This window comes from Sciurus carolinensis, chromosome 9 (genome assembly GCF_902686445.1).
Source record: "Sciurus carolinensis chromosome 9, mSciCar1.2, whole genome shotgun sequence".
Lineage (NCBI taxonomy): Eukaryota > Metazoa > Chordata > Mammalia > Rodentia > Sciuridae > Sciurus > Sciurus carolinensis.
This window is the reverse complement of record NC_062221.1, coordinates 3,834,964-3,847,869: the sequence shown is the minus strand read 5'-3', so window position 1 is coordinate 3,847,869 and position 12,906 is coordinate 3,834,964. Positions and strand designations below refer to the sequence as shown.

Genomic DNA, 12,906 nt, shown 5'->3' with positions numbered 1-12,906 from the left:
GAACCACATGTGCAGTCACACCTCCACCTAGCAACTCCACGTCTGGGAAACCATCCCAGAGACAAAACGGGTACCACACAGAATGACGTGAGCACACAGCAGGACTGCTCGTAAAGTCAGAACTAAGATATCCTAAGCCCAGACCAGGGGGAGGGAAGGCTAGAGTCCAACCCACTAATAAATGGACAGTCACATTTATATCTACTAGGAAAGGGCAGCTGTCCCCACGCCCCACCTGGGGAACCCTCACGTCTGTGTGAAGGAGCAGGTGTCCCCATGTCCACCTGGGGAACCCTCACGTCTGCTGGGAAGGAGCAGGTGTCCCCACAAGGGAAACTCTCATATATATTGTCTTTTAAAAAAAGAAAGTTTGAAAAGAGTTTATGGAACATGCTTTCATTGGTGAGAAAGAAGGGAAAAGCTCATGTTAAAACCAAACCCCGGTCCCCTCTATCACCCACACAGGCAGTCCTGTAAATTTGGGAATTTTTCCGCTCAGCACAAACAGCGGAAAACCGCTCAGCACTGAGCACTCGGAGGCCTTAAAAATCCACTTCACATCAGACACCAGGGAGGATGGCCAAGTCCTGGCCAGAGGAAAGAAGGTAAAACACGATCCTGCAGCTCCTGAAGCTCCCAGCAGCAAGAACACGGTCCAAGATGGCTCAGATGCAAGTGGCCAGCAACAATGAATATGTGACGTGAACGTCCCCCCTGGGGACATTAGTAGGTGGAAGTCCATTGTCCTTTACAGAAATATTCTAGCTAGTAAATGAATAAGGAGCTATAAATCAGAAAACACCAACACTGAATTAGATAATAAATTAACCAACAATAGTGCGACCACTAGCAAATTGAGGATCTGACACCCTGGGAAGAGGTGCAGGACCCATGGCCTGGTCTCGTCAGCACAAAACGTGGACAGGAGGAGGGTGGAAGTTAATGAAGGAATTCTTACGTTGGTACGTAATGATCTCCAAGATGCAGGTGAAAAAAGCAAGGAGCAGAACGCTGTTTCCAATGTGCTATGATTTCAGCAAACACAAGGCAAAATTCATTTCCTGACATGATCCTCAGTGATTTCTAAAGAGAAGAGTGTGCTCTCCTCGTCTCTCAGGTGGCTAGGGAACAGCAGTCCAGGAGGAACGTTTTCATGGGAAGACCTTTCGTGTGACAGATTTTTAAAACACGTGAACCTAGTATTTATGCACCAAAAACTCCCAGAATAATAAATGATAAAAATGAGCAATGATAGGCGTCGTCATAACACTGACTCTGAAGAAAATGTTCTGGGGTTAAATACCGAAGTAGTTCTAAGTAAGACACCCTCTGTGCACACGGAAACATTCAAGCAAAGGGAAAGGATAAGGAAATATGGAGAACTCTCCAGACCTGCTGAGTACGAGTTTCGAGAGCGTGAAGATTAATCGGCTGGTCTCTATTTTACAATACTAGTGGCACAGAAGGCACAGAACCACCACCTGCTGACGCGATCAGAAGGGGCAGAGGAACGGTGTGGGGGAGGGGAAGGACGGGACCTAGGCAGCTGTGCCCTGTGACCGTCTCCCCCCAGCCGCTGGAAACACAGCTTCAGACTCATTCCAGGGACGCAGAAGCCAAGGGAAGGGACGCCGGGCTGATGCGGGACACACGGCGGCCACAGGAAGCCGTGCCTGGTGCTGCAGCGCCTGGGGCACACTCACTTTTTGCTGGCCTCACACACGTCGGTGATGTTGGAGAAGAGGTGGTGCCTCTCGGTCTTGGTCATCGTGTCGCTCAGTTCTTTAGAATTCTTAAACATTCGGATCAAGATCTCCAAGCTGAGTAGGTATGAATGCTCGGAGGAGATGACCTCGAAGATGGCCTGGTGAGAGGAAAAAGGACCGTCGGTCCAGGGTCTCCTGAAGGGCTCAACGCAGCTCTGACAGCCCCGACGTGGGGAAACGCACAAAGGGACAAGCCTGGGAAACCGCGGGGCCCACACCCGTCTGTACACGAGGTCCAGGCACCTAAATCCCGAGCAAGGAACAGCCACTGCACGGTGGGGACATGATCAGGAGAGACTGTGTCCCCAGGCCATGCCTTTGCAGAGGCTGGAATGCAGGGGAGGAAGCAGGCGTCATAAAATCTCAGTGGGACGTAAATTAACCTGGGGTCATCCCCTCCAGCCCTGCCTTCAAGCATGCTGCTTCAGGGACAGGAAGAATTTACAGCCCTCACTGGGGATACAGGAGCACCTTCCCTTGCATCTCTCTGGGCTTGCAGGTTCTCTCTCCTCTCTCTCTCTCTCTCCTCTCTCTCTCCTCTCTCTCTCTCTCTCCTCTCTCTCTCTCTCTCTCTCCTCTCTCTCTCTCTCTCTTTCTCTCTCCTCTCTCTTTCTCTCTCGCTCAATAACAACAGCAACTATCCCGCAGGACTGCAGCCCCTTCGAGAGGTTCTTATCAGCCACGGGAATTCTTCTACAACCTCACATGACCCAGAGTGACTCTGTTCGACAAGCCACTCACCCTCTCTACTCTCGTCACTGTCTCAAGAAGGAGTGAAGAACCCCTGTGGAACGCTCGGTGTCAGGCACACAGTGGTTTCCTGATAAGCGTGAGTGATGGACGTGCCAACCCCCACCTGTGCACACTCCCCAACGCCTGTGCAGGAATCCAGCTGCCCCTGACAGAGGCGAACACAGAACCTCCAAGGTCCGTGACACAGGGAGAAGTCCTCCTTGGAGGGCCGTGAACACCCTGCAAGCCTGAGACCCGCGTCCTTCCTGGAGACCCCTGGCAACCAGGCCTCACCACCTGACCTCCAGCCCTCCTTCACGCCCCTACCCCTGGGAGCATGGGGCGGGAGCCGGCCACACAGGCAGGCGGACGCCCAGCCACTGCAGGGGGGCTGCATTAGGCACATCAGGCTTCTAGGGCTAATCTGGGGTTCACCTCCCTCTTGAGCACCCGCAGGCTTTAGAGTCTTAGTCTTACTTAAGTGTGCTGGTCGAGCCCAGGTTGTGCTCTGGAGAACGAAGTGACGTTACTGTCTGAGGAGGAAGAACATTGAGTCTCACTTGACCTATCTAGCTACATGACCACTCAATACAATTGTCCCCTAGAAATATAAGGCAAACGAAAGAAAATTCCTTCCTGACCAAAAACAATGGCTGAAGATAGCGACCTGGAACAACTTCACACATCATCAACAGCAAAGGGTTTTGTAGTCAGATCCAAAATACAAAGATTGAAGCAAAAATAAATAATCAACTATACAGAATAGATCAGCAAAGGGGAATAAGCACTAGCTTAACGAGTTTCATGTAATAATCGCCAAAATATCCTGCAACAGAGTCACCAACTACTTAAAAGCAAATCAATCCACACCTGCTAAAAATAGTCAACAACAACATATAGGAACTGAAAGGAACCATAAAGTTAGATTCGGGACTGTTGGGAGTTTTCTTGTTGCTGCATGTGCATGTGCATGAGTGTGTGCATGTGTGTGCATGTGCGTGTGTGTACGCATGTGCTGTGTTCTCTTGTGGTGGGGGGGGGTGCGGGGGATTAATCCAGGGTGCACTACCCTTGACCTACATCCCCAGTCCTTTTTATTTTTTAATTTTGAGACAGGGTCTCACCAAATTGCTGAGGCTGGTCTCCAACTTGCAATCCTCCTGCCTCAGGCTCCCGAATAGCTGGGATTACAGGCATGGCCACCGTACCAGCTGTCATTACTTTTTTATGTCACTAATCTGAACAAATATTCTCAGATTATGATAGAAATAGACAAAGCCCAAGTACATAAGATTTAAAAGACAAGAAATGTTATAATGCAATTAGGACCTTGTCTACAAGGTGAGAGAAACACTTTAGGCCACAATGTTAACAACAGAGGGCAAAGTCTGTAATACCCACTCTCCATCATTAGGAAAACTGATAAAAATTTGAAAGGTGGTATTCACAGAATGGAATACTACACAACAGCCTGGAATGAATGGTTCAGATTAATATGCATTAACAGAGAGAATTCTCAAAAAAATGTCAAGTGTAAAAGGCAAGTAACCGAAAAATATGTACAGAATTATGTAATTAACATACATTTTACAACACAAGTGCACATGAATGTACACACAATGCATGATTTTAAAACACAGATTGGTTGGAAAATTATGCACCAATTCATGATTGTTGTCTCTGGGGAGAGCAGAGGAGTGGGGTTAGCAAGAGAATGCAGGACTTCTACTCTATCAAACGTTTTATTTTCTCTTAAAAAGATATAGAAAAGTTTAAAATGTAATACACTTGTTAATTCTCAGTGGTGGGCAACCTGAAGTTTTGTACTACGTTCGCTTTCTTTAACCTTAAATAGTCAACGTTGCACCTCTCTGTTACTGCTTGATTCCATCCCCGTGAAACAAGGAAAGGGTCTGGGTCCCACTGTCCCTGTGCACGCAGCATGTCCAAGGCAGAGTGCCTGAAAGCCTCACGGTGTCCCCACCGCCGTCTCCTCCAGCTGCACTGAGCTCAACTCCGAGTGGTCACGCCCTGTCACTGAGCTGCCTGTTCCGGTGCCCTTTTAGAGCTCAAGGATTGCAGGGAGTTCAGAGCCTACGTAAGCCCTGCCCTGCTGCCCCTGGGCGGGGCGTTAACACCAGGGTCCACCTGGCTACAGATGGGTGTGTACTCCTCATTCAGCTCTCTCCAGTGTTTCCACCAAAGGCTTTGGTCAATTCTAGACTCCTTCATTTTTCAGAATATTTCTTCGACCTAAAACTCCTAGACCAGGTGTTTTGCTGCTTGAATGCAAATGATGTTAAAATATATAAAATTTTTCTTTTAGGGGGGCTGTGTGTGGGTAGCTTTAGAACAATAGCCACATGTTGCTTTTGTTACAAAAACAAAACAAAACAAAACAAAACAGGTTTTCAGAGGACAACACGGCACAAGTACAGGGAAGCTCAGCCCCACCCCCGCACAAGCCCCCGGCCCAAACACCACGCAGCAGAAGCGCACAAGCGTACCTCTTGTCTCTTTCTTTCCTCCTGGCTGACTGTCTGAGACAACCCGTTTCTTTTCACCTAGGAGAGAAAGCAAAATAGAGTCACACTCATTACTGTAACAGTTTATTAGGTAAGGTATAACTCCATGCCCTTCGAAAATCAATTCAGCAGCCAGGCACGGTGGTGCAGGTGGGTAACCCCAGAGGTCAGGAGGCTGAGGCAGGAGGACTGCAAGTTCAAAGCCAGCCTCAGCCACTCAGTGAGGCCCTAAGCAACTCAATGCGACCTTGTCTCAAAATAAAAAATTAAAAAGGCCCAGGGATGGGGCTCAGTGGTTAAGCATCCCTTGTTTCAATTACCAAAAAACAGAAACAAAACGAAAAAAAATGCAAACTATTGAACGGGGCTTCTCGAATCCTCAGTATTTAATCACAACACATCTGCATTGCTCAGCACTGAAGAACCGGAAGGTCTACGACACAGTTCTTCCAGGTTGAGTATTTCTGTTCTACTCTCCCAAATCTAAATGAAGAAATCAGGTAATAAAGAACACGAGCTGCTGTCCTGGGAGCTGAGCGAGCCCAAGCCAACAGGAGCCAGGGGTCTGCACCCTAGCCGGCCGCCACGTGGGCGAGGGGACAGCTCTGGGGACGCTCCCCAGCTCCCTCACCTGCCATCATGTGGACGAGGGGACAGCTCTGGGGACGCTCCCCAGCTCCCTCACCTGCCATCATGTGGGCGAGGGGCCTGCTCTGGGGACGCACCCGTCCTGGGTGGGCTCTCATCACTAAGACCCCTTCTCACGCCAGCCCCTTTCCCGATTCCCCACCCCTCTTTCGTCGTCCACCCGTATCATGGAATGTTCTCGGCCTCACCCGCCATCCCGACCCCGGGTCGCCCTGTCAGTAAGGACTCAAGGAAAGACCTGTGCACACCCTGGCAGGAGGAGTCCGGCCAGAAGAGCGAAGCCCCTCAGCGCTGCCTCCCCTCGCCCAGCGGAACACGCGGCCCTGCAGAGGGACCTGCGGGCGCCACGCCCACCAGCGACCAGGCCCCTGCCAACCCCGTCCAGATGCAGCCTGGACCCGAAACTCTTCATGGAAGAGGGTGAAGCACCCGGGCTCAGGCGCCTCCGGGCGCCAGCTCTGCTGGGGGTCACAATCACCCCATCCAAAGCGAGGGCCCCCAGAGCTGAAGCGGTCGGTCTTTCAGGGAGAAGCCACCTGTGGAAGGCACGGTGCCAGAGCGCCCGGCGTCACCGCCTTCAAGCTAACGGGACCAGCGGTGAGCCGCCCCTCGGCCGCCCACCCCACACGACCCTGACAGAAAAGAAGGCTTCAGGAAGCTCTTCCCATCAGTGAGGCTGACGGGAGCTCATCTGGGGGCCTGGCGTTGGTCTGGAGGTTAGGACCAAGCAGTCCCCGCGGCTGGCGGCCAGGACGCTGCCCGGCCTGCCCTCCCCGTCTGCCCTCTGGGCCCGGACCTTTCACTGTGCACAGGACAGAGCAAGAGGGCTCTTTCTGTCCTCCCAAGGCCCCTTCCACTACACTAAGTAGCACATGGAGCGGGAGTTCGAGGTGCCGGGCTGTGCGCAGGCCAGGTGCCTTCAGAGGCTGAGCGTGGAGGCAGGAACCCCGGAGGAAGAGAGTCCTGGAAGGGGCCTCAAGGACAGAAGCAGAAGGCAGAGAAGGCCAGGGGGAGGCGGCCACAGGAGACCGCATCAGGTAGAGACAGACAGGGACAGAAGGAGGGAACAGGACAGAGAGATCACCTGAGAACCACCTTCCAAACCTCCCAACTCACAACAGTGACCTCACTCGTAAACCTGAGTCAAAATCACCTGAGGCCCCGGCTTTTCATGCATTACTTTTTAAAATGTGTGTGACGGGCTTGCACCTGGAGAGTCTTACAATTCACGTGGGATGACGCTCACCGTAGGAGCTTCCTTGTGGATGGCGTTTGGAAAACGGGATTCAGATCTGAGGCCAAATAAAGCCTCCTATTCCCGAGCTGAGAGCTGAACTCTTCCCCTCACCGCAGGCTAAACAATGAACTGGTCTCCGGACAAGTCCAGGGCCTGCCGGCAGGCCTCCCACATGGAAAAGCCTGTCGCTGTTAAAACACACAGTTGGAGCTGGCGGAGGTGGTGGGCACCTGTGGGCCCAGCTACTCTAGAGGCTGAGGTGGGAGGATCACTCATGCCTGTGAACCTGAGGCCAGTGTGGGTCAAAAACTAAGACCCATCTCAAAAAAACAAACAAACAAATCATATCAGTAGCTCCAGCTGCATACAAATGGGAACAGCCTCCAGCCAAGCAACCTCACTTGATTGTTCTTAATCCTGCTGGTTTAAGTTGATTTAAGTATATCAACAAGTAGAATTGCAGAAATAGTTCACCAAGCTCTAAGAACTGGACTCAATTAGGGTTCCTTGATTTTGGCATTATAAAATCATTTCATAAAACCATTCAAATCTGGCCATGGCAGACTCTAGACAAAGTTGAACACGTGTCAGCATCTTCAATATTTTAAGTGAATAAAAATTAAAGAACAGAATTTGCAAGACTAGAATTATGATCTGATCTGTTAAAAAATAGGAAGACATATCTGTGGATTTTTAAGATAGTAAATGCAGAGAACTCATTAATGATGTAAAAGTTCTAAATTCTTAATTACAAATTATACATTCACTGTTGCAATGAGTATTAAAATTTTTCACCCATGATCTTTGTAACCTATATATTTTGCATATTCAAATGAGACATGAATTAACAACTTTACAGGTAAAGAACACTGTAAGCTACTTCTTCTATTGGTATGATATTATCCAGTTATTCCCAAAATATGGTTTATGAAATTTATGAAGGGGTAAACACATTACTAAAATACAGACCCAAAAGTTAATTACTGGACACTTCATCTAAAATTCATGCTAATTTCCTTCTTGATACCTTGGTCTGAATGTGTGTATCCCTCCCACAGTCACGTTTAAATCCTAGACCCAACGTGATGGTTCTCAGGAGATACCATCTTTAGGAGGTGATTAGGTCATGAGGATGGAGTCCCAGCAAGTGGAATTAGCACCTTTATGCCTTTAAAAAAAAAAATTGTTTTTGTACCAGAGAGATTGATCCCAGGGGCGCTCTAGCATTGAGCCATATACCAGCCCTTTTTATTTTGAGATAGGGTCTCACTAAGTCGCTTAGGGCCTCGCTAAGTTGGGAAGCTGGCCTTGACCTTGCGATCCTCCTACCTCAGCCTCCTGAGTCACTGGGATTAGAGGTGTATGCCATCACACCAGCTGAATTACTGTCTTTATGAAAACAGGCTCCAAAGAGACCCCTGGCCCTGCCACTATGTGAATATGCGGCAGGAAAGAGCTGTCGATGAGCCAGAAAGCAGGTCCTCGCCACAAGCCATCTGCCTGACCCCGGATTGCTCCGCCTCCAGAGCTGCAGGAGGAAGAGTCTGTTGTTCAGAGTGACCCAATTCAAGGCGGCTGTGGCAGCAGGCCACACTGAGGCACCTGCCAGTGTGAACTTCGCACATGACTATCCCAGGAAGGGACGGACAGCCTCAGCCAGAGACACCATCAGCGTACTGGCCAGTCGCTGCAGAGAACCAGGGCAGGAGCTCCCACACTGCTCAGCACTCTCTGGCCCCTGGCGGGAACAGGCAGCAAAGCCCAGCTCAGCCCTGCGCGGAGCATAGACCGCCTTCTGCACCCAGCCTGCCTGTGAAGAGCCAGCCAGTCTCCCTGGGAAGTGGGGAGAACGGCACGTCCTGGCTGATCCGGGGGGAGGGCAGTGCCACGTTCGGGGCCCCTGTGACTTGCCGCTGCTTCCCAGGAAGATGGGTGTGGGTTTTCCCACCAGCCGGGGAAGAGGGCATTTGTGGGAGGACCCCCAGACCGAACCACCAGAGACTGAGAAAATGCAGCCAGGATCGAGGACGCCAGCCCAGCATAAGGCAGGAGCCTTGGGCTCCACACGCCCTGCGGTGCCCCACGCCCTCTCCAGCCAAGCCCTCTAACGTGCCCGGCTTACTCACTGGCTGAACTTGAGCCGGCTGAGGCTCCATGATGAGGTCTCCTCACGCCAGAGCTCAGGGTAAAAAGGGCTGCAAAGTCAAATCACACCCCAGGACCCAGCCCCTCGAGGGTCCCTCCACAGACGCGACCACCAGGCTCATCCCTGGGTTACAGAAGATCCAGGGGTGTTTTGTTTGTTTTTTTACTGCAATTAACATGGTGACAGCGACCATTTGAGAGTCTGCTTAAAGTTCTGAAAAGAACAATCTGTCAGGGTCCAGAAAGAGTGTCTCTGTACCCAGACCCGACAGCCCCTCTCCAGCCCACTTCATCCACAGGGAAAGACCCTCAGCCACCACGTGACCTAAGCTGTCCTCCCAGAGAACATCGCTGGGGCAGAGAGCTGTGTACACAAGGTCCAGCAGGGTCAGGAGTGACAGCATCATTCTTCTGAGGAGTAGGGGTAAATACAGAGAAAAAATATGTAAAAATTACATATATACGTATGTATACACACACGTGTGTGTGCATGAATGAACAAGGAAAGGCAGAAGACACGGGCACATTTAAAGACTCTCACACTTAATTTAAAAACCGTCCGGTGACATGCCTGGTTCGTTTGTTCGAGACTCTGACGTCTCCGATCTTCTGCTGTTAAGCTTCCTTCTATAACCCTCGCCCAGGTTCTTGGATTTCGAGAGACAGTGAGCACCCGCTGCAGCGGCGCGTCAGGCTCACCAGACCATGGTGAGCCAGGCAGGGCAGCCGCGCTGCAGGCTCGTGCTACCCGGAGGCCGCGGAGATGAGAGCCAAGAGCACACACCACAAACAGAAAGGGGACTTGAACACAGGCCCCGCTGTGCGCCTGACAGGCGACAAGCCTGTGGGCCACCATCTGCCGCCAGTCGGCCAGCAGCTCCACCCGCAGCCGAAGCCCCAGCCAGCCTTCCCGCTGGCCTGATTCACCTCCCACACTCCACTCTACCATCTGCGTCCCGTGCACCAGGCATGTTCCTCCCCAGCTCTGAGCCTCGGAACCCTGCGGGGAGAGTGTCACCGTCCCCAGCTACAAGTGAAGAGCAGAGACACGGAGAAGTCGGCCGCCCAGGCCCAGCCTGCCCGGCCTGCCGGCCTGCACTCCTCAGCACCACCGCAGCCGACCTCGGCGACATCGGTGCAAACTCCTGAGAGTTTAAAAAGGTGTGGAAGAAAGTTCAGAGACACGGATCATCACAACACCGCCACAAGATAACAGACAAGGCTGCAGGCTTAATGACAGAGGGCAGGGAAGACGCTGCCGAGGAAAACACAGGTGACAAAATCGCCCTGGATTCCTCAATTTTTGCTTTAAAGAAATCTCTATTATTAAAAAAAAAAAAGACAATCTCTATTTTAAAAAAAGATCCAAAACGTCATATACCCAGCCGTCAACAGTGACTGGATGAAAGGAGGGATTTCAACCCATTTTCATTTCCTTCTGTTAATCTACTGGTACTTTCTGATTTTCCTATAATAAATGGATCTTGACTTTGAAATAAAAGGGTCATTTTCAATGACAAAAACTAAAGAATGTCGGCATCAACATCCTCTCTTTGAAACAAAACAGACCAAGGGAGGCACCGTGGAGCCCGTGGACAGTTAGGAGGCCACCAGCACCTGCATTTCCTGGTTGTGGCCCAAAGGGAAGCTCTGAATGGAGAGGTGACCCCCACTGACCGCGAAGGCGAAGGCAGGTGACAGAGAGGAGGACTCTGCAGGTCCAGACCACGTGAAGGCTCAGCAGGCGGTGCTGAAGATGAGTGATGGCAGCCGCAGAGCCCAGTGGGACGGAGCCCAGGAGTCTGGGGGGCACACACCGCAGCCCTGAGTCAAGAGGGCCTGGCCGGGGCTGCTCCTGCGCAGAGCACCTGGGTAAAGGTGGGCCGCCAGGGCGCCCGGGCCCCGGGTCTGGCTTTGTCTGTTACTTCACAGAGAGGCAGGTGCACAGAAGGGACAGACTCCAAAACAGCAGCCACTCAGAGCAACCCTGCCCCCAAAGTCGCCTTCTTAGGTTCATGAGCAAAACCTGTTTCAGAAAAGCAGGCGAGAAAGAGCCAGCGCCTGACGTCACTCACGAGCAGGGACCGCCTTCCCGTCACAGCCTGGACAGCGGCTCAGAACCACCCTGTCTGCCCTCCGGGGACGCGCGGCGCCTGGGTTCCCTGCTACTCTTCCGTCTGGCCCACCTCGTCTGTCACATCCCTCCCCTGTCCCCGAGGAGCTCTGTGCCCCTCACTCCGTCACTTAGTCCCTTTGTCCCCGTCTTCCACAGCCCTCCCAGAGGCTGCACTTCTGCTGTCTCCTGAACCACGTCCTACGCTCCTTGTGTTCAGGCTGGTCTCAGGCTTGTCCACCTGCCCATCCGCCCCAAGGCACAGGATGCAAACGAAGTCTGAAGTCAGAGCTAGCATCCTGCAAACTACAAGTTATAACCACTTAGTCACAGGCAAGAAGTCGTCCTTGGGTCCCTGATCATCACCTCTTAAAATGTAGCAAAGAGAAAGTCCAGACAGAACACGAAACACCACCATGTTTTCCAAGTACTCTGGTAACTTCCACTGGTCAACCTTCAGTTTAAGACACACACACACACACACACACACACAGCATGCGCCCACATCCGCACTCGGACCCACATGCAGGGGGCACGAGATAAACGGATTCCTCATTCTCAGCCACTGAGGTAGACAGGTTGCAACATCCGTACTTTGACGTGCCAACGCAGACCGGCCTGTCACTCAGCACGGACCCACAGACTTCTGCAAGAAGAAGGCTGCTTGGCTCCCAGCATCTGTGAAAGCAGCTGCGGAAGCAGCCATGTCCCACACCACAGCACAGCACGGAGAGCCACACCGGCCAGATCACAGTGACCGAGAGGTACCTGCACATCTAGTGACCTCCTGCATGGGGAAATGGCCTGAGCCAGTAACCCTCTCAAGAGTAAAGTGGAAGCTGGAAGGACAGCTCAGGGGACAGGCAGGGCCCTGCTTGCTGTCCGTGCGTCTGATTAGGTGGGAGAAAGTCACATTGAGCACGTAAGAGCCCTCGGAAGAAAGAGCAGGCGCACAGAGGGAAGGCAGCTGAGCGCAAGAGGAAGACCGGGAACCAACACTCGGAGTGGCTGAGGGGGACGCAGCGTCCACCCTTCCCCAGCCCTAGGCACATGTGTCCATCCTCTGAGGAAACTTCAGCCTCCCCTCCAGGTCACCAGGTCCCTAAGACAGCAGGACAGCAGTCATATGTACCACCCGAGTCTCAGCTCCTCCATACAAAGGAGAGACCCGACACTTGTCTCACTCACTGTCCTGAATGCAAAAACCCCACACACGACCCCCAGCCTGCCATGTGTCCTCTGCGAAGACCGCGTCAGTCAGGTAACCACACGAGAGCCAGTCGACCTGCAATGCCCCTGCAGGTCCCACGGCTCCCCGCTCCCGCCAGCCCGCCCACCGCCTGCTCACACCACGGCTTTGGACCCGTGGACAGAGGGCTCCCCATGGCTCTGCTGGGCGGACAGCGACCTGCTCCTTTGGCCACCACCACCAGAAGGGTCCCTGCAGCACAGAGTGGGAGCTGCCCCAGGGCTGCTGTCACAGCCCGGTGGAGGGCAGAGTGTCTCCTGCATTAAGGGGATTAAGCTACAGGCACTAACATTTCCTACTGTCCACCGACTGCACATTCCTTGCGTCTCAAGTAACAGAAATACAGGGGATACGTGTCCTGTGAGCTAACAACAGTACTGACTCATCACCTAGAAAATCAGCGGGCCGTAACCCTTCCAGATAAAGCCACAAAATTCAAGGAACAAATTTTTCAGGACTAATGCGCTATTTAAAGTTCCAACAGCAATTTT

At 52.2% G+C, this 12,906-nt stretch overlaps 1 protein-coding gene across 1 annotated transcript in view; it reads right to left on the bottom strand.

Annotated features, from left to right (window-relative positions):
• Nucleotides 1-12,906, bottom strand: part of Arhgef26 (Rho guanine nucleotide exchange factor 26) — a 103,543-nt gene that overhangs the window by 77,363 nt on the left and 13,274 nt on the right. The window contains exons 4-5 of the mRNA XM_047563863.1: nt 5,006-5,062; nt 1,704-1,864 (exon numbers count right to left, since the gene is read on the bottom strand). Of these exons, the coding sequence (XP_047419819.1) occupies nt 1,704-1,864; nt 5,006-5,062 (218 nt within the window). The remainder of the gene's footprint in view (nt 1-1,703; nt 1,865-5,005; nt 5,063-12,906) is intronic.